This window comes from Manacus candei, unplaced genomic scaffold, assembly GCF_025592945.1.
Source record: "Manacus candei isolate 608988 ecotype Guabito, Panama unplaced genomic scaffold, ASM2559294v1 h1tg000005l, whole genome shotgun sequence".
Classification (NCBI taxonomy): Eukaryota; Metazoa; Chordata; class Aves; order Passeriformes; family Pipridae; genus Manacus; species Manacus candei.
The window spans coordinates 15,559,227-15,584,334 of record NW_026138053.1 but is presented as its reverse complement, the minus strand read 5'-3'; the positions used below and the strand labels follow the sequence as shown (position 1 = coordinate 15,584,334).

Below are 25,108 nucleotides of genomic sequence, written 5' to 3'. Positions count from 1 at the left end.
GAGGCTTTGAACTTCCATGGAAATTTTATCTATATTTTAATGTTTTCTATTCTCTTTTTACAGAACATTCTGGCTTTAAATCCCCGAAAACAGACACATGCAACTCTTCATTCAACTGCAGCAAAGAAGCAAGTAAAGAAGCAATGGAAAAGGAATTCTGACAAAAGCTGTTCGGTAAGAGCATGTTCATTATTGCATCTGGAACATGCAGTAAATCATTAAGGCTGAAATCACAGTCGTGTGAGAAAGAAATTGGAGTTTCTTGTGTTATTCGGTAGCCAAATTTGGCTTCTATTTTGCTCCTGTAGATACAGTTACTTTGTGATGAACTAACTACTTTTCAGACCCTATTGCGTGTTATCCTTTTTTCCTTTCTGCTGATTTAGTAAGTCTTCGATGCAACTTTTTCACCTTTTTTTATGAAGTCTGATCCGTCTCAAGTGTCAGCTCCTGAGTCACATGGAGCCCCTTAACTTCCCTGAGTAGCCAGCATCGGCTGCATCTTCTGCCACTTCCTCCTTTTTCTTCTGTTTTCCAAGAGTAACACTGGACAGAGCAGCACTTCACTATCCTTTCTGAGACTTTTAAAGGTGATTTTATTTTGCTACAGAAATAGGGGAACCTGTCACGTGTATCTATTTGATATATAAATAAATACATAAAGCTTAGATTAAAACATGGTTCTGGACTTTAAATTTTGTGCATTGTATTTTTCAGGAAATAGTTGATTTTAGAATAAATATTTTTTCGTTATAAATTACTTCTGCCATTAGATATCATAATTTTCTCTCTAGGTATTTGAATTCCTAGTCTCAGTGTGATATTTGTAAAATCCTCTTAGACTTTTGTCTCTTTGATCTCTCATCTGATTAGAAGGTCTGTAGTGTCTCCCTACAGATTGTGTTAGATAATCCTCTAAATTCAGGAATTTTTAAAAGTAGAATACTACGTCTGCAAACTATTTCCTTTAAGGTTATAATGATACTGGTTATCTTTTCATAGTGTTGTCAAAACACCTTTTCCTGTTAAGCAGGCAAATTCAGGTAGGAAATTGATATTTGTTTGTAATTAAAAGTATCCCACCCAATACCCAACAAAACACAAACCAAACCAGAAATGACACAAAGTTCCTCAGTTTCTTAAAAATCATGAAATCCAGTATGACTAACAAATATTTGCTGGGAGGAGCAATGCCTTAACATTTCAGCAATACTCTTAGTATAGTTTCCTGTTCTATGGCACTGATTATATAAGAATCTCTTTCTTATTATAGCTAGTATTCCTATTTTCTTTTATTTATTGGCTTAGTTTTATATATATTGACCAGTATTATAATAACTGGAAACTAATGTACAGGAAAAGCTTCTCTGTTGTGAACAGGGACGATTATTTTGGGATGTCTGATGGAGGCATTGCCCACAACTGTCTGTTCCTGCTGCACAGACAGTTGAGCTGCTTAGCAAGTGGCTCCTGGACAGCTGCAGTTTACATCCTCATGTTTTCAGGTGACCTGAAATCAATACTGTGCTGCAAACTCTGTTTTCAGAAACTGTTTGTTAGGAAGCTCAGGTATCCATGCAGCAGGGCAGCTGGGTATCTGTGTAGTAACCTCATTAGCTGTTCCAGTGTAAATTATCCTAGTTAGTTAAACTACAATGTACACACTTAACTAATGGGTGTGTTGATGGACATTTTCCAAATCGTCTAGGCTTTTAAATCGCTCTTAGTAATCTCTGAGCTTTTCTCCATGTCAGCCTTGTTTGATTTTTGTATTCAGTTTAATTAAAAAGTGTTTGATATTTGAAGGTTTTGCTGTTATTTGTGAAAGTGCATAGTTTTCTAGAAATTGTCTCTCTTCCTGTCTTTCTGCTGTTAGCTGTATGTGTTTACCTCGTAGTGTCTCAAATGTTCTTGGATCCCCAAGTCCTGAGCTTCTTGGGCTGTGCAAACACCACTGATTTGGTGTCATTGCTGGCTTGTGTGCCTTGTCTGGATTTTCACTTGACAGAAATTCTGATCCTTGTCAAATATTTCAGGATGATTTTCTTTGGCATAGGTTTACAATCTAAGAAACAACTTGGTTCTATAGTTCTGCAATACTGCATCGAGATCTGTGCAGTTATTAGGACCCCGCACTGACAGAGACCTGCTCATGTGTTGCATCTTACAGGATTAAGGGTTAGAAAGAAATGTGTACATGGACAGATATAATTACCTTCATCACAGATAGTTCTTATACTGCATATTATGAATTATTTTGTAGAAATGTCACATAATTTAGTTTACAAGCTATTATGAGAAATGTGAAGTACTAGAAGACGCTGTAAAGAGCTAGTCCTTATTTTTAGGTGAGTAATGGTCCTAGTTTTTAGAGCAGACAAATGTTTCTTCACTCAGAGACATATTCTGACAGAAAAAGCCCTGAAAGAATCAAACTTAAATATTTGTCTGGTCTCCCATTACATAAAAGACATTTGGAAAAAATGATAGGCTTTTTACATTCTCCAGATCATTGTTGTTGAGTGGTTTTAATAAAAAAAAACCCATGAAAACCAAAACAACAAATGGTAGGATCCTTTCCTAAGCTCCTTAAATTAAAAAAGCTAATGTAGGAAGGATGCATTGAGCACAGTTTTCTGTTTTGGTCTAAAAAGCCATTGGCAGTAATGTTTAGTCCCGCTAATGAACAGATCAAGCTCTGTTTGAAGTCCATATGAACTTTATATGTTTCTATTTCCTTAAAATCTGAATTTAGCTTTTAGCTTTGGATTCTTTTAGAGCTGTACTGATGCTGCCTTTGCAGGAAGGTGGGTGTATGAAAATACAAGACTAATTAAATTAACAGCCCTCAAAACTCTGAACAAAAGCTGCATCTGCTGAGGCATGCACACAGTGACTTTGTAATGTCTAATACACTTCCAGATGGCAGACTTACATATTTCCTCAGAATAATTACACAAGTGAAATTTTAACTCCTAGCCTGCTCTGAGACACTTTGGATTGCCCATTTAATGAGTTCTGAAGTGGAAACTGTATGTCAGTCTTTCCTCAGCACTGGAAAAGTATTCTCCTAAAGGAAGGTTCGATTATGCTTTTGATGAGTGCTATTGTTTATTTACTATGTTAGCAACCAAGTTTTGCTGTAAAAATAAGTTATAGATGTAGGTGCAAGGTAAGTCAACTTTCCTTCAAAATTTTTAACTCAGAGATATATATCAGAGTAGGAAAACTCTTTATTGCAGTGTCACCCTCAGTAACGGTGTTAGACCTCTTGTTTTTTCCTGAGTCATGTTGAAAAGTGATGTAAACAGATGCTTCTAGTCTATCTGGGGGAACAAAGACTTCTGTTGTTCAGAAGAAATTAAAAGTAGAAGAGTTTTGAAATGGCTGTACTAATAGTAAATCTTGAAGAAGGTTACAAAATTTAGATCACATTAGGTCATCAGTTTACAGATAAAACAAAAGCAAAGGAATGAACTGTGGAAACTGAGGATTTGCTTTTATTTCAGGGCTTTCCTGTGTAGTTCAGGATTACTAAGACTTCTGATTAATGTTTTTATTTATGGTTTCCAACTCTCTGTAATTCCATTTCTGTGTGTATTTTATACTTGCCGACATTTAGATGACAAACTAGATGGGCACACATTGTGTACATTTGCATTGCACCCCACACACTGTATGAATAGGGTTTTCTAAGCATTATGGAACAAGTTCTGCTTTTACCTTGAACATGTGCATGGTTGTCATTTAAATGAAATTCACCTCTGCAAGTTTTATAAATTCACTTGTCACTGGAGAATTCAGTGGGATGTTTTAGTCCAGTATTCTTTTTTGGTAATGAAACCTTGGAGTTACCTACTAGGGATAGGTGAGAAGTTGATATAGATCCACCTGTGTATTCAGACTTTCTTCAGTTTCTTCAGCATTTAGACTTTCAGACTTTCTTCAGGACTTAGAAATAATAGTAATATTTGCTCCATATGGAAGTGTTGGAAATATTTCAACAAGACAAGGAGGGTGAAAAGGAAATGGGGTTTAAATTGGTTTGTAGCTAATTGTCTTAGCCTGTAACAGTATTGATTTTCTGGCAGCAGTAGCATTATTCTTTGTCCTTACATGTGCTAAGCCTGATCAGCATTGTGCAATAAGAGCTTCTCCTCTTCCATGAACAAAATAATTTTAAAGCCCAGGGTTTTTTTCTTTCCTTTTTTTTTTGCAGGGGCATCACTTTGGGCAGGAGTCTTTAACTGTACTATAGTTCTTTCCAGCCGTTAAAAAGAACCCAGTTCTTCACCTTGTTTTTTTCTGTGCAACCTTAAGATGCAACTACCAGATTGCTTTGTGCTAATGATGGAGAATGGGAGCTGCAATTTATTGCAAGATGTAACAGCTCATGTTGCTCTTTAAATTCAGGGGACAAGGGTACTCCCTTGAAACAGTAGTAATAAGTACTTGCTTGCTAAAACTTCAAACTGCTCTTCACTTTGATAGTATTTCTGTGGCTGTCACTGCTATATATAAGCATCTGAATTATTTGAAAAAAGATTTGTAAATACCTCTTGATGTACAAATGTCCAAGCTTGCATAGAAAAACTTGTAAAAAAGATGGTCCTTTCTCAGCTATAATCAGTTTGTTACTCAAAGTATTGCCTTCCAGTGAGGTGAAAAATGCCATGTGATTTTTGTGCCTAATCATGTATCATGCTTACAGAATAATCAAGTTAGCATTTCACAAATAACTGATGGGTTGAAGCAGAAATAGTGCAAATTGCAAACAAGTAGATATGAAACCCAGTTCACCCAAGATCTGAAATCAGGAACCTTATATAAATGCTTTTTCAGTAAGTAATTTGTCCATTTCTAGCCATGTATTGATGAAAGATTCTATATTTATAAATAAAAAATAATCTCAAATATTGAAAAATAGAGAACACTCATTAAAGGAAATCAACTCAATTATATTTATAATCTAAACGTATAGTTTACCTTTGCAAATATTTATTTTTGTCTTCATTGCATATGAATATGCAAGTTTAGCTCTTTTCTGAATGGATATACAATGGCAGATGTCTCTCTAATCGCTGCTCTATTCAAACATTAATTGGTAGAACATATGTAGAATTCTACTAGTCTGAATAGGTATAGGATAGCAGCAGTGTTTTTAATCACATCACTATTCAACCACTAATTGGTGTGATGATTAAGGGACATTAGAGGGAGCACTTTGACATCTGATTCTTTGAACTGATGTCTGCTCGGGCTGCTCGGTATTCATCATGGCCAGACTGATTTCTTAAATAAAACGCTCTGGTTCCCAAATGTGGAAAATATTGCATTAGGATCTATTGAGGTGATTAGGGAATTTGAGAATGGTTCTTTTATTTAACTAGTGATTGACTGTATATGCACAAACTATTCTTATGAATAATACATGTGTTACTGAGTATCAGAAAGAGCTGAGAAGTAACATCAAGAGATTTTCTCTTTTCTCATAGTGTCAATAATTAAATATTAATACAAATTTTAAAATGTACCAGTTTAATCATTTAGCAGTCAAATTCCTACTCATGCATTTTTTAGATTAACTAATTACTCTGCATTTTCTTGTATCGATAGCATATGCTGGCATTTATAACCATTTTACTGGAATAAAGTAGTTTACATATTTATATATGATATCACTTGCTCTAAGAAATGCGTATTATAGTCCTTGAATTTTCTGTTTTATATTTGTTTCAGTGTCTTAGAGTATTTTCATTAGAATATCTCAATAGCTCCTAACTTGCCTGACTGCTACAAATTAGTGCTTCTATGCACATTTTCTGTGTATCAGATTATAAATACTAGCTGGTGGCAAGTTATGCCAAATGCTTTCTTAGTACTGTGCAAAAGGTTCCTTCTTAACCCTGGAGTGCTTGCAAAACCACCTCTGACCTCTTAACTTCCTCTGTTCAGTCCTTCAGGTTCAGTGTTCTTCAAATTTGATGTTGGATGATTCCTCTTCTATACAGCAGCACTCACCAATGATTTTTAGTTCCAGGTGTATTTCTGATCTTAACCATTTCAAAACTGAAGTGTTGCAGAGTTGCAAATTGTTTAGTTTTGCACGTAAATATGACAAAATGAAAAATGCTTGTCTGCTGCAAGTACTGTATTCCAGGTAAGTCTGATCAATGCATTCCCCCTTCGTTACAGCTGAGCAAATCAGAGAGTAGAGATAGGACCAGAAACCATCTTCTGTTCACTTTCAACTTTTGCTTAGCATTATATTCTTTTAGATGTGGATTTCTGTATATTTTCCTGTGGTTATTGGACGGAGATAAAGGTATTATGCTGGTGTATTGGAATAAATAGCAAGAAGACTAGCTTCTCTTTTTTCAGCCCCTCTACTCCCACTTTTTTTTTTTTTTTTGCTTTTGTAAGCCATTGCTCATAATGAAACCTATACTACTCTTTCTTCTCCTAGATTTTCTTCTTGTATAGTGAAGGCCTCTCTCCATTCTGTTTATTCATATAAAAATATGAAATTAAAAATGGTCATGAGCTTTAGGTTGAGAAATTTCTTGGAGAAACCTGTGCCATTGTTAGCATGTTAGTAATTACTTCAGATCTATTTTTAGTGTCTAAGTTGTGGAAGACATCTACTCAGTAGAAGTAAAAGGAGCTGGGAGACCAATTTTGCTAGTAAAGCTAGTAGAGCTTGCTGAATGCTGTATTTTGAGCAGGGCTTGTAGCACTGTCCAGTATTGTTGCACTGAAGTGTTCATTGCAAGACCCTGCTTGTAGTCTGTCTGCAACTTTGCCATATATTTGGACAGAAAATTTTTGAGTACCAGTCCATCAGTTCCTTTATGCATATTAAAAATGCAGTCATGTATGCATATAAAAAAAGGCTTGATTTAAGTATGAATGAACAGATCTGGTAGAAAAAGCTTGGTCTTTTAAACAATCATGATAGCATTATATTTTAAAAAAACACTGACATCCTTCTGCTTTGAAGCAAGGAGATCTAACAGGCTGGGGTTTGAAAAAGTATATTGGTGCAACAGAACTGTCCAGAAGTTTTATAAACCTTATCTGGACCAGCTTCTGTTGCATTTTCATCACAGTGTACAGTCCTCAGGTGCAGAGCAGATAACTGCCTCATCACTCACTGCTCCTTTGCTTACAATATTCGGTATTCTTTACTTATGGTAGTGTCCTGGTTTCAGGAACTCTGAAATTTTTGGTGATGAATCTCAGGAATGATTTTAGACCTTCATAATGATTTCTTTGTTGTTTTATAAACTGATACATTCTTTGAATATAGTGTTGAAAATAGATATACCCTGTTGGGAACTGATGATCAGAAATAATTTTTTGGGGATTCTTCCATATGCAGAGATGCTAGGGACTTCTTGTCAAGGCATATTCCCTCAAGTCTTTCTGGCTGTTTCCCTGTTCCAGTAGTTCCAGCTGTATTCAGACAGCTACATGTATGTATGTTCTGCAGTCACTTCTTCCATCCCCTGATGTATTCATCAACAATTATCTGGAACAATCATTCACTCAGCAGAACTTTATATTCTCTTACTGAGAATAGGACTAAACCTACTCTTACTTGACTGCTAGCTGAAGTGGAAGATGTTTTCTACTGTAAAGCTAAAGATCCTACCACTTGCATTCCATTTGAAAGTTATCAAGTTGTAATTCATGTCTTTGTTTTTTCCTAAAAAAAAAAAAAAGTTGGAGTTTTCTTGTTCATGTACCATGTGAAAGGAATGTTATTAACGTTGCTAAATCAAGTAAACAAATTAAGAAGCATCCAAATGACTACCTGTACAGTTGCTTTAAAGGATATGCACTATTCAGGTGAAGTGTACAGATGGTAAAAAGATAGGAAGTGTAAAACCGAAACTTTATGGATCAAAATCACTTAAGGGAACAGTAATAAAGTTGTTTCTTGTGTGCTAAGAATATGCTGTAGAGTTTCCACTCAGCAGGTTTAAATTTGGGTATGGTTGTAAATAGAAATCAATCTAATAAAATCATAAAAATATAGGTTTAGGAGGGATAGTGAGAGAATTTCTGGATTGGGACAGAGTGAAATCCACCTAGACATTTCTTGACAGATATTTGTATAATACACTTCTAATGACACATGATGTGAGAGACTTTGTATTCTTTTTACTGTTAATGCAACAAAAAATTTTTCCTAAAATATACTGTATTTTATTTGCTGAAAATCAAATTATCATCTCCTCTTACTACTTGAAGAACAATTGATGAATATTATTCTCTTTTTTGTATAAAGTGTGATATAAAATCTTTAATATATCTCTATATCGATCTATCTATCTGTGGGTGCCCCATCTCTGGATGTATTCAAGGACAGGTTGGAGGTTTTTTGGGACTAGATGATCTTTAGGGTCCCTTCCAACCCATTCTTTTATATTAGAAGATTGCTGTTAGATATCCTTTCAGTTCTCTGTTTTTCTTCAACTCTTCTTTACTGGTTATCTTTTCTGAAACTGTTTGTTTGTTTGTTTGTTTTCTTTGGATTTTAATTTTCTCCATCTTTCTCTAATTATGATGATGAAAAATTTCAGATAGGACCTAGTTAGCACCAATTAGAATGAAATCATTTCTTTACCTTACCACTGAACTATTGGACATGTGCTGTTCCCTCTGAGAGTATTGGATTATCTTGTATTCAGTTTATGGCCTAAATCCTGAGCCTTCAGTTTGGCTTAGTTTTAAAAGTCTTTCCTTGCCTTTTAAAATGTTTGATATCTCCTCCTTTCCTGTTTCCCTTATTCCACCAAACAGTTGAAACCATTAGTACATTCTTCTTTTCCAGTTATCCAAATCACTGGGATCTTGGGTGAGTCATGAAGCATCTTGATTCAGGTGGTTTTTTGCTGATGGAAAACAAGCCAGGGGTTGTTTTAAATTAGTTGTGCCCTCACTGGGTATTTGTCTTATCTAGTCTACATTTTTAATTGGCTAATGAAAATGTGCTGTGGAATACTTAGAAAAAAATTTTATTCTAGATTTGTCACATGTTCCATGACAGTTATTGATGAGTTCACCCATCCTCTTAAAGATAGAAAATAAGATTGATTTAACATTGTTTTTACATGCCCATTTTGGCGCTTTTTGTATCATATGATTTTTAATAGATGTGCTCAATTTTCTCTGCCAAGGGATGTGACTGATATTTTCGCTCCTTTTTTTTTTTTTTTTTTTCCCATAAAGGGAAGCATTAAGTCTAACTCTTCTGACCTTTGGGAACCACAAGCCTTCAGAGTCTTTAGGTGCAATTGATAATGGTGTATGCATTGCTTCAGTTAGTTCCTTGATGACTTAGTGATATATGAGCTGCATTCGTCCGATTAAAAAAATAAATTTCCAAACCTCTTTTTTCCATGCTCAAGCCTGCAATCCCATATTCTTGCTAAAAATAATTTTTTTTAGTTGTTGTTATGGCTATACCATGCTATCTTCACAAAAAGAGCAGGGAGAGCTGTTGACTCTGCATCACTTGCTATTTGCTCTGCTGTACATAACCTGTACTTCTTTATTTTCTTCTTACTTCTCATGTATATAGTACCATTTTCTTGCTATTTTTTATAATTTTTTCCTCTTCCTTGCTAATTGAAATTTACATATCTTTCTGATTTTATTCTGCAGTGTTTGTGTGGTCCATTTATACTTAAAAATTTGTCTTCTTAGGTGTGTGTCATAGTTTCCCTGCTTTTATGATTTTGATTTCCAGGCCATGGGGAGAGACATGGTATGATCATAGAAGTCTGTTAAGAGCGTTGTTTTGGGGGTGGTGGTGGTGATGTGTGTTTTTCTGGGTTTTGTTTGTTTGTTTTCTTTTTATTTGCTTTGCTCAGGAAGTTTGCCTTTGTGAATTTCTGTCAGGTTTGCCCTCTCTCCTGCTTTCCTTTGTGATCAGTATAACTCTCAGGAGACATACCAGAATGATCCCTGACTATTGAAGTTATATTTTCTGAAGTTCACCATCCTCATTCTGTTACCCTCACCACTTTCTGTACCTGGAATTGATTGTAATCTATTACACAGGTAAATCATTGATAGTAAGACACTTTGACTTTTTATATGCAACCTGGAAAACCACAGATCCTAATAATGATAAGGTGCAGGTATTGTTTGATGTGATAACTGACAAACTTTGTTAGTAGCAGTCATTTAATCCGAAACACTAGGTTAGAATTTTAAACACTATCATCTCTTACTGATTCTGGTATCAATTTGAATGGACTTTAGTCTTAAGTTTAGCAAATGGTGAAGTCATATAATAAACACAAACTACAATGTTCATCAATCTTTTTTTTTCTTTTCAGTTAGTTCAGTATAAATTCTCTAGAAGAATTGCAAAAATTTATTTTTTGATTTTTCTAAGACAAAGTCAGAAGTTAAGAAAACTATTTAGATCTCTGAACTGAACTAAATAGGTCAGGGACACTAATTTTGACAAATTCTTATTAATTGAAATGTACAAAAGTTATTTGGAATTTGCATCACAATTTGTAAAGAAGAGTTTCAGGCTGAACTGGAAAACAACTTCAAAAAGAATATTAATACTGAGGATTACCCATAAGGAGTTGAAAAAAATGAGATTGATGGGCAAAGCAAGAAACAGACGAAAAATGAGAACTTTCAAAAGTCAAGTTGAGTCACTCTGGGTGAAAGAAATTAAAACAAATAGTAAAAGGTTATTCAGCTATATAAAACAAATAGAAGACTCTTAAGCTATCTAAACTAAAAGAAATAAAAGGACAAGGAAACATCCTAGGTATTATCTGAAGTCTTTGTAAATTGTTGTCCTAGTTTCAGTAAAATGGAAATAATACAAGAGGGGGCTAATGGGCAGACAAGTGCAGAAATGGAAATTACCCCAGACAGGCCATAAAGAAAACATAGAGTGTTTCATCTTTGAAGTCAAAGGGACAGAGCAATGTCCATAAAAGTATCACAGAAAAAGTGACATGTGAAATTACAAGCTTTGGAGTAGAGCAAGCTGTGTGTTATGGTACTTGATTAAAGAATAGCTGATGCAGTTTCTGGATGTTTAAAGATGGAGAGTTGATAGGCAACTATCACTCTGTCAGTCCCGTATCAGCTGTGTGCAAAACTTAGACAACAGATTTTGAAGCAGAGATTTATTAACTGCATTAAGGTAAATCTGAGATAGAATAAGACATATTGGGCTTTCTTGTTAGGGATAAATCATGACACACTGACAAGGGTTTTTATTGTTGCCAATTAATAATGAAGTGTCATCTGCTTAGATTAGAATAGTAACATGGATAAGGGACTGACTAGAGAGGAAACGAGAGTGAGTAGTGGTTGAAAAAGAGCTGCTGGGCTTTTAGCAGAGCTTGTTGAAGGATCAGTCTTCAGATTCATAGCATTTAATATTTTCATTAATGAGCTTGACATAAATATTAGGAGCGTGTTACAAGAAAGTCGACAGGCACTGTCAATACAGAAGGAACTAGAACATCATAAAGAACTGTGTGACACTGAAGTTTAGAATAAAAAAGATAAGAATAAATTTAATAGTGCAATTAGGAGGCTGTACAGCCAAGGGCTGAAGATGAAAATGACTAGGAACCTAATGGTTGGAATTAAGCAAGAAGATGATTTAGAAATACCAGCTGATCAGAGGATGATGGTTCCATCAAATGGATGAGAAAATCTGAATGCAAACTGAATGTGAAAGCAAGAGATTAATTCTGATCATCCAAGTTGTCACTTTGAGTCTCCTGTATGCTTTAGTGGTTTGGACTGTGGGGATCTGACTTGGCATGTTCAGGTATTTGACTCTTTGTGCCGATTGCTACCTGTTAAAAAGGGAATATTCATAGTATGTAGAGTAAATTGCTTTTAAATCACTTCAAATACATAGTGATGAATGTCATTGAAATGTTCATTGGGAAAAATAGTTCTGCTTTCGAGTAAGGTTTTCAATAGTGACTAGTAAATAAGGCTACACACTAAGCACAAATGTTGAAGAGCTAATGATTAGGTGAGCCCTCTCTGTTCTGTATTCTAAGCCATGAAGCACATTAGTGTACAATAGCCTCTGATCATATAATTAAAACTGGTTTAGCTGCATATGTGTGAAGGAGCCAAATCAAGTGTTGAAACAGCAAGCCTTTTTTAGGTGTTTTTGAGGAGTTTGTGCTTGACTGTGCAATGTCTGTGGTTTTTTTATGGTGGTCTGTTACAATCTATGGGTTCTGTTCTCCAACCAACTTTACGTACCTTACTTCAACCTTTAATTTTTACAAACATTACTATGGGAATGAAGTCAATTAATTGTGTACCTGAATATTAGTTTCTGTCCTGTGTTTATCTGTGTGGATCATTTGCAGTCTGACTTTACTAAGTAATAAGTTGTAACTGATAGATGTAGATGGAGGCTGTTAAATATCTTTTTAAGATATGTGCTCTAATGTGCTTTCTTTTCACTTAGTACTGTTATTCTGCTATGCAGACAGCATAGCTTTGAGGCTGATTTATCTATATAAAAAATTTCCAAGCAATAACACTGATTTTTGATGCCCTTCAGAAATAAAGATGTTAATGGAGCATTTTCTCCATTTTGTAGGGCTGCATCACAGATTGGTCCGTACCTAAATTATGTAATTATCTTTTGTTTTAGCATTTCTAGTTCTTGATTCCTCTTCCAGGACTCCTGATATCCTTAAAGTTTTAGTCTCTTGCATAACCATTTCCATCCATTTGAGAGTTTTCTTTCCCTGAAGCTGCCATTGGTTGTTGAAAGTAGTCTTTCACTACTGTGGAACAAAAAAAGGACTGTTAGGGAAACTGCTTTAGTATCTATCATTTGAAACTCAACCTGGCTAATGCTGAATCATCAATACTTTGTAAAGTATGGACTTAATGCACATTTGTTTCTAACTTTTGTAGAATGAGCCCAGCGAACTTTTTTAAAGAAAAAGTGTGAGGGGGGGAAGCTTCGATTCACTTTCACTTCTGTCGCATCTGAAATAATTACAAATAATAGATATTGGCAGTCTTTTAAGATTGGATCTATAAGTTTTGGGGACAAACTTCACAAGATTGTGAAGGGCCTTGAGGGGAAACCATGTAGGCAGCGGCCAAGGTCACTGGGTCTGTTCAGCCTGGAGAAGAAGAGACTGAGGGGAGACCTCATCGCAGTTACAACTTCCTTGTGAAGGGAAGAGGAGGGGCAGGCACTGATCTCTTCTTTGTGGTGACCAGTGACAGGACTTGAGGGAATGGCCTGATATTGTGTCAGAGGAGGTTTAGGTTGGATATTAGGAAAAGTTTCTTCACCCAGAGGGTGGTTGGGCACTGAACAGGCCCCCCAGGGAAGTGGTCATAGCACCAAGCCTGACAGAGTTCGAGAAGTGTTTGGATGATTCTCTCAGGCACCTGATGTGACTCTTGAGGATGGTCCTGTGCAGGGCTAAGGGTTAAACTCGATGATTCCTGTGGGTCTCTTCCAACTCAGCATATTCTGTGATTGTTTTATAATTCCGCTGCATTTTTGGCAATGCTTGGACCGTTTTTCCTACCCTATACAATCTGTAGGCTACCTACTGTCTTTTCTTTAGTGAAAAGCTAAAGTGTGAAGATGAAAGCAAATGAATCTCAGCCAGTAATGCATACAAGTAACTATTTAAGAGTTGGTTGAATTTAACACAAATTTTAATTGCATAAGAAATCGTATTTCCGTTCTGTTTCTCAAACATTGTAACAGTAGTAGTATTAATGAACAGCAATAACATGTAAGTTATGTGTGTTTATAGAGTACGTGAGAGACAAGAGGGCAGTGTGCGTCAGAGTATGTGGCCATTTCTTTTGCTGGAAGAGTAGTCCTGTTGCTGATGCTTTCTCTGGAGTTTTTCTTTCTCATTTATGTTTTCCCCTGCATTTATTTTTCAGTGAATGGACAAACAGTGTGAGAAGGATCTTGCATATATTTGTAGCAGTAAGTCTGAAAAGCTCTGTTGCCACCAGGGCTCTAGAAAAGCTGTGGAGAGGTACAGGGTGTTGCTAGGCAACGCCGCATGGCCACAGATAGTATTCTTCTTTTAAGTTATTTATTCTTCAGTTTGAGTGTGTCCTGCTTGGAGCCATTTGGGTAATAGTTAAGCAAGCACATAGAAATCAGAGAGCTTGCAGGAGTGGAATAAAGGAATGCAATATAAAAATATAAGAAAGGAAAAGCCATGACACATAATGAAACAGACCAAGAGACGTAAAATAATTAGTAAGGACTAGGGGAAAGAAAGTAAACAAGCACGAGGAAACAGAGCAGGAGAGGAAAAAAACCCCAAATTATGGAAAAAAAAAAGATAGGGCACTATTGAAGAAAAATTAAAAATTGAAAACTCAAACAGTGTATACACAAGGGAAACAGGGAAACTGCTGCATAAGAATAAGAATTAAAAATCAGAGATAAAAATTACTTCAAGAGGATAAGGGAGAAATTCAGTAATTGTGTTAAAAGAATAATGACTTTTGTTTCTTTTTGATTTGCGTCATCCTATTCTTTCTTATTGCTCTATTTGCACATATACAATAGTAGTAGTGACGCTCGGAGCTTGGGACTGATTACTAAATGCAATATGTTTTCTAGAGAGGAAAAATAATTTAAAGTAGAAGTTTCAGTGTTATTTAGAAATGATTCAGAAATGGTTCAGTTTAGAAATTATTCAGTGTGCCTGTTTGAAAATAGCCTTTTCAAAATTAGGTTATTGCGTTTTATTGAAAAACATGGGGGTGATTATCCTAAAGGTACTAGGTTAAACTCTGATTGCACGGAGGGAGTGGAGTGTTCATACTCTCCACGTTAAGCAGGGGCAGGTCTGTCCTGTGCAGTGTTCTGGGAACTAAAAACCCTTCACTCGAGATAGTTGGAGCCATTTATAGGCTTGAGTAGCATAGCCATGTGAGGAAAATGCTGTGACAGAGCCAACCCAGCTGACAGACCCATGTTATTAGCTCAGCAACTGTGCTACCTAGCCCAAATGTCTTGAGCACTGTTTGTGGGACAGGAAGAGTGCTAAGCCAAACTCAGAACACGGAGCCTTGCATCACACTCCTCTTCTGGTGAATCTTGGGTCCTCCATATGTCCCTGGTTGCTTGGGAATTGCTGGGAACGTGCTTGCCTAGTGCTTTGGGGCATGCTTGTATTGTTCACCTCACCTTGAATACAGCAATTTTCAAGAGACTGACAAGAAGGAGAATACAGTAGTATGAGCTCTCTGAGGACAGACCAGAAGGTTTTGGGAGAAAAAAGCTATTCAGATTGACACATGAAAGCTTCCGAAGGAGTAAAAACCTTACAAAGAAGACAGTAAATGGGACACAGAGCTAGAAGAGTGCATAGTGCCACACTGGGGTATTGGGTAGTTAGATGCTCTTCTCTCTAACATGGTAAATGGAACCGAGACCTGAGGCAATATATTTATCCTGATGTTGTTTTCAAGCTACATGTGAATAAACAAGCATTGCAGCAGCATTCTCCTAATGCTCTTTTGCATGCCCTGCTAAAAAAATGTAGCTACACGTAAGCCTTCATTTCTGTGTATAGGAAAGTTCTTGTTCACAAAATTTCTTAGAAAAAATAAATCAATACCATTTATTTCCTAAATTTCTGTTGGAAGATACTAAAGCTTGTTTAACATGCATGATATTTTATTCAAAGAAGATTACACTTATTTGAGCAGTTTTCCCTAGTTTTTAGTTATCCCTGTGCGTCTGTAAATAGATGACACAACAGATGGTGATAACTTCATAGGATCTGCAACCATTGTAATAGCCCCATACCTCTGATTTTATGAATTTTTTTTTAAGAGAAAAAGTATTTTAAGTATTTGTACTGTCCTACTTTGTTGTTCCACACCTACACCCTCCCCACCAAGGCTTGACTTTCCACCTTCTTAGCAATAAGCTTTCATTTGACTAACTTGGCTTGATGCATGATATTTCCAAATATGTGGTGGTGTTGACTCTTAAACAGTGTTGTGGTTCTTTCTGCATTCTTATTCATGCTTTCCCATATAGCTTTTTTTTTTTGCACTTCCATTTATTTCCTCTGACTCTGTATATATTACAGAATCTGAGGTCCCTGTCTTACTGTAGCTGTTGCAATAAGGTATGAGATACCAGTCAGTGCAAAGCACAGTAAAGAATGCATATAAATATAGTAGTCTTTTCACAATTTTTTTACCTACAGTGTTTAGTGGGTAAAGCAAAATCTGCCTATGCAAGCAAATTGAGAAATTCCTTCAATGCTTCTCATGGGCAGGCAAGCATTCTACCATGTGCAGGAAAGCAGGGCTCCATCACGCGTAACAGTGACCTGGGAGGACGAACACCATCACAGAATCATTAAAGTTGGAAAAGACCTCCAAGATCATCAGGTCCAACCTTTGACTAAATACCACCATGCTCACTAAACCATATATAGCAAAGTGTAATAACTCCAAAGCTCCCTCCTCCTTCTTCCCCCAGCTTTATGTGCTGAGCATGACTCCATATGGTGTGGGATATCCCTTGGGTCAGCTGGGGCCAGCTGTCCCAGCTCTGTCCCCTCCCAGCTCCTTGTGTACCCCCAGCCTTCTCACTTGGAATCCTGACTCTGCATAAGCACTGCTCAGCAATAGCTAAAACATCCTTGTGTTACCAGCAATGTTTTCAGCACAAATCCAAAACACAGCCCCATGCTATGAAGAAAATTACCTCTTTTTGGTTTTTGGTTTTTTTTTTTTTTTTTTTTTTTTAAATTTGAGGCAACCACAGGGAGCTGTAGTGCATGATGAACACAGGACAATGAAAGAAAATGTTTTGTTGTGGCCTGTCTGAAATACTGTTGTTGGAGAATAAAATGTGCCATGTAAGAGATGAGAGGTGGCATCTTGGGCTGAGGAAGCAAGTCTGCTACAGGTAATTTGCTTTTATTCCACCATGTAGGGCTGGACCATACTGTTTCAGGGTGGTGTTTAAGCATTTTATTTTAACTTTAATTTTTGAAAAACTTTTATATTTAATAGTTCTTTAGCTATGCATGAAAAATAAGAGGCATCCTGCAAGTTAGTACTCTAAAATTTGTGGAGTTAATTCTTTAATGTCTTGGTCATTTGGTTTCTGAAAGAGCAGGGGCTTTTGGGTATGTTTTTCCTTATGCTCTTTGTTGAAGGTCAAGAACATAATCTGTTTCTTAAGAGTGCAGTTCTACCTACATTTTAAAGATTCTTCCTTTTTTTCCCAGCTTATGAGCTCTGTAAATGTTAATTCTCAATATGAATCTGGTCTTTACCTGCATAGTCTCATTTTATTTAATCTCGATGAGTCAAGGGAATATTTGCTTAAGCAGAGTAAAGAATCCCAAGGGAGAAGCAAGCAGTGTTGAGGTATGTGAAAGTAATGGGAGGGGAAGGGGGTATAGCATTTGTGATGTTTTTTTTTCTTAGTAGTCATTGATTGTATTTTCACTATCAAGTGGAAATGGCATATTTATAAAAGAATTACATTGTAAATTGCATTATATTAAGAATACTGGAGAACTGGAGTATTCAACCACAAAGAATGGGTCCCAGACAGGATCTTAAACTTCTGTAAAGGCTCTCATGTTGTGCTTAGGCTCTCCAATAGGAGAAAGACAGGACTACAGCCACATTAAAAAAGAAACAGTTTTTAGATTAAGTTTGCCATATTCTAAGAGATGTGTATTGTTCCCTGCTACAGACCCCTATCCTGTACAGGGAAGCAGTCTTACAAGTGTCCCTTCAGGTGCAGAGGGACCGGTAGCTTGTTGCCAAGTCCTCCTATTCATCTGCTCATCAAGTTTAACATTTGTTCTAGGAAGAAAAAGAAAAATGTGAGAGAGGCAAAGGTTTTCCTTCCCCCCCCCCCAAAGTTTTTTCTGTCTTTTAAAGCTGAGTCACAAGAGAAAGGGCATTATAAATAGTCCTGCCTGGTAGTATAGTATCACCTGTATTCTCTGTGCCTTTATTATTTCCAACTGTGCCTCTCGTTTCTTGCATATCTCTTGTAGCTTTTTATTCTTTTGAGTTCTTTGGTCTACTATTCTTTGTGTTGCATGCTTGGGCCTTTCAGAATGTCTTTTCTTATCCTCCCTGTATCACTACTATCTGATGTTTTATCCATTGCCAAAACACGTGGTGTCTGCATCTGCTCTGACAACAGCAGGTTGAATGCAAGCAAGATACCATACCCTTATGTGAACATGAAGGCTGTGATAAATTTGCCACTTGAAATTTGTGCGTGAAACAGCATGAAAAGGAAGTTAGCAGAATGCCATCTCAGACTGGAACATCTTTCGCAGCCCCAGTAAAATTGCAAACTAAAGCGTTAAGTATGTTTAATAAGTAATTAACTTCTACATGATTACCTGTCTTTAAGGATTAAATGCACCATATTGGAAAAAGTTTAAAAAATCAAAAATTGTCTGCTTTCACTTCAGAATTTCCAGTTACATTTCTGGTAATTAATAACAAAACACCATGCTTGCAGTTTCAGAAAATAGCACGTGCATCAGTTTCCTGGTATCAATCCTGCATTAGCAATATATTCCTGTTTTTAGAGAAAATGTGATACTTGCTTTTGAGTTTATACATGCACTAATTTTAGTGCCTTATAATGATGTACCTCTAAAAAAAACCCTGAGAAGATTAACATGGTTATGCTAATTAGGCATTGATTACAGCCTGCCTATTCTATTTAATGCTTCTTATATTGTTTTTTATTTGATTACCGACACTTAGGCTGGTTTTCTCTTGGAATTCTGCTATTTTTAATGTACTAGTATCTATATTTTTCTAAAAGCTTGTCTGGCCGATATGGCTGTATCACATAATGAAAAGAATTTTATAACAAATGTTCATGTATTATGAATGACATGCTGTCAAATGTTATGTAAATACCTGAGGACTCAATATACTTTCTGCAGATGTTAGGAATATGTATGTATTTTAAAAAAATACCTATTTTTCCTTTGTGAACAGCTGGTCGGTTAGCAGTTTTAAGCTGCTCTTCCCCCTTGTTTGGAATAAGAACCCCTTGAGAATGAGTCATAGCAAATAGGAAGACAGAATTTAGTAAGCAGATAGTGTGAAGATCGTAACAGGTTACAGATATGATCAAACAATCTTTTTACTTGTTTAGCTTTTAAGAATGCTCTTAGATGAAACCCTTTGGCATATGGCATCAGGTTTTTTTACTTTCTCAATATGAAGACAGTTTAAAGGGGCTTCCTGTCTTCAATACAGCTATTGGCTACTGAATCGCATTAGAATAAATGCAATATATGTAAGTCGTTTTGCCCTATAGCAGATGGGTGTTTAAGTCTGTGAGAGAAGATCAATGGAACCATTTAGTTTTTTGTGTTTTTTCAGTGTAGAAAGGCAGTCTGTTCCAAATCAAGAGAGGAGTCTGCTAAGAATATTTAGGTTTCATTGGAATAAAACACAGTATTATATAAGTTCACAACAGAAGAAGTAGATGTGCTATTCGAAATTCATAACACTTGACTATTAGTCTGTTTTTAATATTTTTCTTTGGCATGTAATCCTGTTTAATTAGATTCTACTTGCTTTGTTGTTTCAAGATTCTGTAAACTAAAGTCTTATATACCAGCTGCTAAAGCAGGAGTTACTGTCTAAATGATATTCACAATGAGTATTTGGAAGGTTTACAATTATACCCTTGCTAATAAATTGTGCTATTTTCCCCAACAGTTTTAAGCGCTAATCTTCAGAAGGCATTTTAAAATTAGCTAAAATTCTGTCAAGAGATTTACAAAAATTGTTAGCATGAAGATAATTATGTCACAGTCCTTGGACTCCATCTCTGATTGTGTGCATAAATCAGAAAATGTCAGCTGTGTTTTCCCTTAATAATTATCCTTGCAGCAATATATTACAGTGTATATTACTATTATAATGTTGCTTTAGGTTTATAAAACACAAGTTAGTTATTTCTGAAGTTTTCTGCTGATGAAATAATTCACATTTCTAGAATAAGTGATTATTTATAATACCATTTTATATATATCAATGAGATCAGTTTGGAAATCAGCTTTCTACAATTTTTTAAACAGTCCCTGAAGTAGTCAGCTTTTTTGTTACAACTTTGTTAAAGGAGATCACTTCTACAGTATGGCCAACATTTTCAAAAGAGCTAGCTAATGTGGTGGCATGTGTGGCACTTGAAGTTTTAAGGCATTTTTGGACCAAAATTTGAGAATCTTCTTATTGAATCTGTACAGGATGTAGGTATTTACAGTAGATTCTGTAAGTCCTCAACAGTTTTGGTAATCTGTTGTTGGAACCTTTCTCCTTAAACATAACTAATTGAAATATTACAGTAAACTAGTAAATACTTCAGAATTTGGACCAGGTTGTCTCATTTTTAGGACTCAGAAATCTAGGTACAAATAGATTTAATAAATTAATTTAATAAATTAAATTTAGCTGCATAAACTGTAGAAAATAAGGACACAGCGTACTCTGTAGGAACATTTTAATGAATTATAAAGGAGAAAACCAAAGAAAAATTAATTTTTTTTTGGCATTAACAGTAATAGTAAATACAAACTGATTAGGTGAAAACTGTTCTGCTTTCAATTGCTGTGCATTCCTTATGTTTAATACACGAGTGTTTGACACTAGAAATGTGAGATTTACTCAAGCTTTCTAAGAAAATTTCCTAAACCCATGTGGAAGTGATGAATTCCAAGAATTCGGCAATCCTACTTACCTTAAAAACCTCTTTCACAGAAGAGAGATGGTATTTTAAGTAAGGCTTTTAATTTGGCAGTGTATCAACTAGGATAAGAGATCTATCTCCTCAACTTCAGTGAGGAAGGCTGCCTTAGCATAGGTCTTACACTGTTGTCAGTGCTAAAGGTTTTATTTCTCAACTATCTCAAAATGTGTGCAGAGACATTATCGATAATACTAATAAGTCTGAAAGTCTTATGTGAAGTATTTCAGGATAGAGTTAAAGTAGCAGGATATGGCTTAGTGTGATCCCACTCTTGTTTGTGTGGATGGAAGATTTAAGGTTGATTTCAATGGAGGTGGGGTCATATTTAACCCTACTGTATCACAGAATTGGCAAGTTTGAGTTATGGTCTTCTCAGAACTCTGACTCTTATGCCTGTCATGGCAGAGCAGAGGCAGCAATGCTTTTGTGATTTTTAGGGAGATCCTCGGTGGTCACACCAGGCAATAGAATGTCGTTGGTTTCTGAGCTGCTTCTGCAAAGTTCTACGTTTGATCCGAGAGGCCAAATAAAGAATTGCTTTTCAAATAACTGAGTCAACAAAGAGGGCTTTTCCAGCAAAGACTAAATCCTATACAAGAAAACTAAGCTGATGAATGTGTAGAGAGAGGTTTTGAAAATACAACTTTACTTTTGCCAGAATCCTAGGTTTTTATTTAAAACTAGAGGGATTCTTTATTTATATTTTCCAGTTACTTGAGCTAGATTGTTACTTCAGCCAATGTCAGAGTACTTGGACTTGGTAGTTAACTTTGCGTAGACTGTTAAAATATTACTATAAAGTTTGTCATAATGTTATTAATATTATTACTTACAATAACTGAAAATACAGATTTGTGAGCACAGTTTTTGCTCTCAAAGCTTGTAGTTTATTTTATTAACAAGAATAAATTGTAGCAGGAAAAAAAGTCGTATTTTTGTGGACATGGGAGGAAAAGCTTTTCAGTTTGTTCATTAATCTTCCTTCTTCCTCATCTTCATATACTCATTATCTTTGTCTCATTTCTTCACAGATAGTTGTGAATACCCAGTCTACATCTCCAGTTTTAACTAATTGTCATACAAAATCTCACATTATAAATAAACCATTTATTATATTTATTTATTTATATATAAAATATCTCCCCCCACTCTTGCTTTTTGTTTCATTTAAAAAAGTCAAAGTCTTTATGGTATATTCCTTTAAGAAGCAGTATTTAGACTTTTGTGGCTTTTTTACATGTAATGGTAGTTTGACTTATGATGATGATGTCCCTGATCGTAACTCTATGCTGATTTTTTCCTCCTGGACTTCTCAAAGGTGATTAGTGTAATATCATAAGTACTATAGATCTGCCAATAGTGATAACATGTAGAGTGCTATGTAATTATTGAATCATGGAGTTAAAACTTCTAGACTTTATACCCACAAAAAATCACTTGACAGTGAGCCACCAAAAGTAATTTTTTCATTGCTTGTGTTTTGACTTTTTTGCTTTAGCTGCTGCCCAAAATGAAACAGCTTGGAGTTTAATTGTTCATTATACTTAAATGTGTGAAGTACTATGGACCAAATCATACTGCTCTGTGCAAGATGTTTATAAATATGAATTATTTGGTAGCACGGATAATAGAATGATCTCCATTTTTGCTACTGATTTAGTACTTAAGAATGTAAAGCTCACCTTGGTCATGGTCAACCAAAGTTTCATCATTTCCCAGACATTCTTTGGAGTATTCTCATGCTTACAAGTTCATTCATGTTCTTACAAAATGAGATGCTTTCAGATGATCTGCAAGCAAAGCATGCGAACTGGTACTCAGACACATGAAGTGCCATCTATACACCTGTAGCTATGCTTATATTTGGTATTTCAGACACCCTTTTCTCTTTCCTCTGAGAGGATCAAGCATACTTGGATGACTGGAAAAGCAGTAGGTATGATCAACACTTGCTTACTCGCCTGTTCAGTGTGTATGCACTAACTGATGACATAGCCCTATGAGGTCGTCTTCCTTCATGAGTTTGTTTCTGGGTCAGTTTTTAGTTCAGTTTTTCCTAATAATTCTATGATTTGCTGTCCAGCTGTTGTACCTTGCATGAGAGTTATTAGGCTGAAAGTATCTGAGAAAGATAATGTCCAGAAACAGTTCTCAGAAATGGTAGAAGTCAGTTCATTTTTCTTGGTAAATGAATTGGTACAACATCTATTATTCAAGTCTTTTTTTTTTTTTTTTTTTTTTTTGTTCTGGGCTATCCAGTTTTGCATTGGGTGCATAGTTGAGGTGGAGTATTTGTGTGTGTAAGGCTACATGATCACAACATTTTCTTTAGATATGGTCCACTTTTGTTGCTCTTCAGCTGATTAACACAGTATGATCTGTACAGAGAAGAAATACAAACTGAACTTACTCATTTCAGCATTTTCCACATGTACAGGATCACTTATTTTAGCTTGTACAATATAGAGAAGATTTAGTGGTGTTTGATAAAAATCCGTGTGCTTTGTGATCTGTGATCATCTGTCATTCTTACATGCCTTATATCACAAGGTCAAGAGAAAGGAATTGTGTGATTCTCAGATTTTCTGAACCTGTCCTGAGGTGCTGGTGACACAGGATTGTTAAAACATGGACTCTTCTCTTTTGGCACTTGGAGCAATATTCCAAGTTTCCAACAATATTATGTTTCCTCTGTCCTGTTTTCCTGGAGGATGGGAGATCTAATTTTTCTTGCACAGATATTTTCAGCTTAGTACTGATGAATCAAGAATTCTTCATTAATTAGTATTGTTGATTTGGATTTCTTTTATGTATTTTAAATGACTGACCTGCCTATATGTGCTTGGAGCTGAAGGTCAATATATGCTGATCTAAATAATGGAATACTTCATTGTAGAGCTTCCCTGTCTTTCTTGTGCAATCCCTTTGAGTTTTGGAGTAGGATTTTGCAATACAAAGGACGACTGTTTGTAATATAAACAAAGAAAAAATATCACATTAACTGTGGGATAAGATTTACTGCTACATGCATAGCTTTTAAAAAGGAGAAAAAAGAAAAAGATGTCAAAAGATGTAATTATGTGTAGCTCTGATTTTTTTCTGCTCAGAAATGTATTTTTAAAGTATTAAAACTTTCTATTAAAAAGTCTGTAATCTTATTTAAAAATAATGATGATTTAAATGTTAATTGGACAAGCTAAAATATCTTGCTAGGTCTTTTGTAAGTATTGAATAATTTCTTTCTCAGTAATGCTTTTGTAGCCTCAAATTGAATGTAATTATAAAAATGAAGAATCAATACACAAAAGAAATAACAATAGGTAACTTTTATTGTATTTACTATAACTATTTTTAAGATGTGGTCTTCAAAATTAATTCAGATATTAAAAATAGTGAAAGCAATATGACCAAATAATAGTGCACATAATGTCTTTAAAGCTGCTGCATATAGAACATGACAATATTGTCTTCAAGATTGTTAGCAATAGTAACTGTTCTGCTTGCAACTTGTGTGTCTATTACACCCATATGGCAAAATTATGCCTCCCAGAGGTAACTTTTGGTATTGGAGAAAGTTGCTGTGGAGAACGGGGTAATCTAAAAGCCTCCTGTATTGACGGATCCTCAAGAGAAAATAAAAATCTTACGGAAGATGCAGATAATCAGAGAATTCTTGTTTGCTGGTATTTCACACTCACTTTGCACAGATAAAAATTTCTGTACTCCCCGGCATCTTGTTAATCAATTTTACTGTCTTTCTGACAGCGGAAGAAAAGGATCAGGGCTATGCAGTAATGGAACCAGTCACACATTTAGTAGTAATTTACAGAATATAGCAAAGTTTTGCTTCATTTATCGTCACAAAGTTGTTGGCTTCGTATTAATTTTAGAAATAGAGAGCTCTAATATGGAAAAACATAAAGGTTGAGTTGTCTATAAACCATCAATCTTTTCAGTTTCTGTTATGTTTTAAAAATTTAATTAAATAGGAATTAAATATGACTGGTTTGTTCCAACAACATTGCCTGTTTTATTGGGACAACGTTTATAACTTCCATTATAATTCTAAAATGCTCGTTTAGGTTTCTGTTCTCATCTCTATGTGTACAGTATTGTTGTAGCCTTGCACACAGATAAAGGAAAAATTTTTTTTCAGAGAAGAAAAAAGTAAAAATTCTTTAAATTTTATTATAGAACATTTATAAGATGATTTCCATGACAACCATATATAATATTCATGTTTACTTTATTTCTGAGTTCTCAATGTCTTCTTAATGACTCCCATGTAATTAAAACAGAATGCAT

At 35.4% G+C, this 25,108-nt stretch overlaps 1 protein-coding gene across 11 annotated transcripts in view; it reads left to right on the top strand.

Moving 5' to 3' along the window:
- Positions 1-25,108, top strand: part of DPYD (dihydropyrimidine dehydrogenase) — a 337,231-nt gene that overhangs the window by 21,218 nt on the left and 290,905 nt on the right. For all 11 annotated transcript variants that reach the window (XR_007907122.1, XR_007907124.1, XR_007907125.1 and 8 more), the window contains one exon: positions 64-174. Coding sequence is in view for 8 of the 11 variants with exons in the window: in XM_051803274.1 (XP_051659234.1) it covers positions 64-174 (111 nt within the window). In the remaining 3 variants the exon portion in view is untranslated. The remainder of the gene's footprint in view (positions 1-63; positions 175-25,108) is intronic.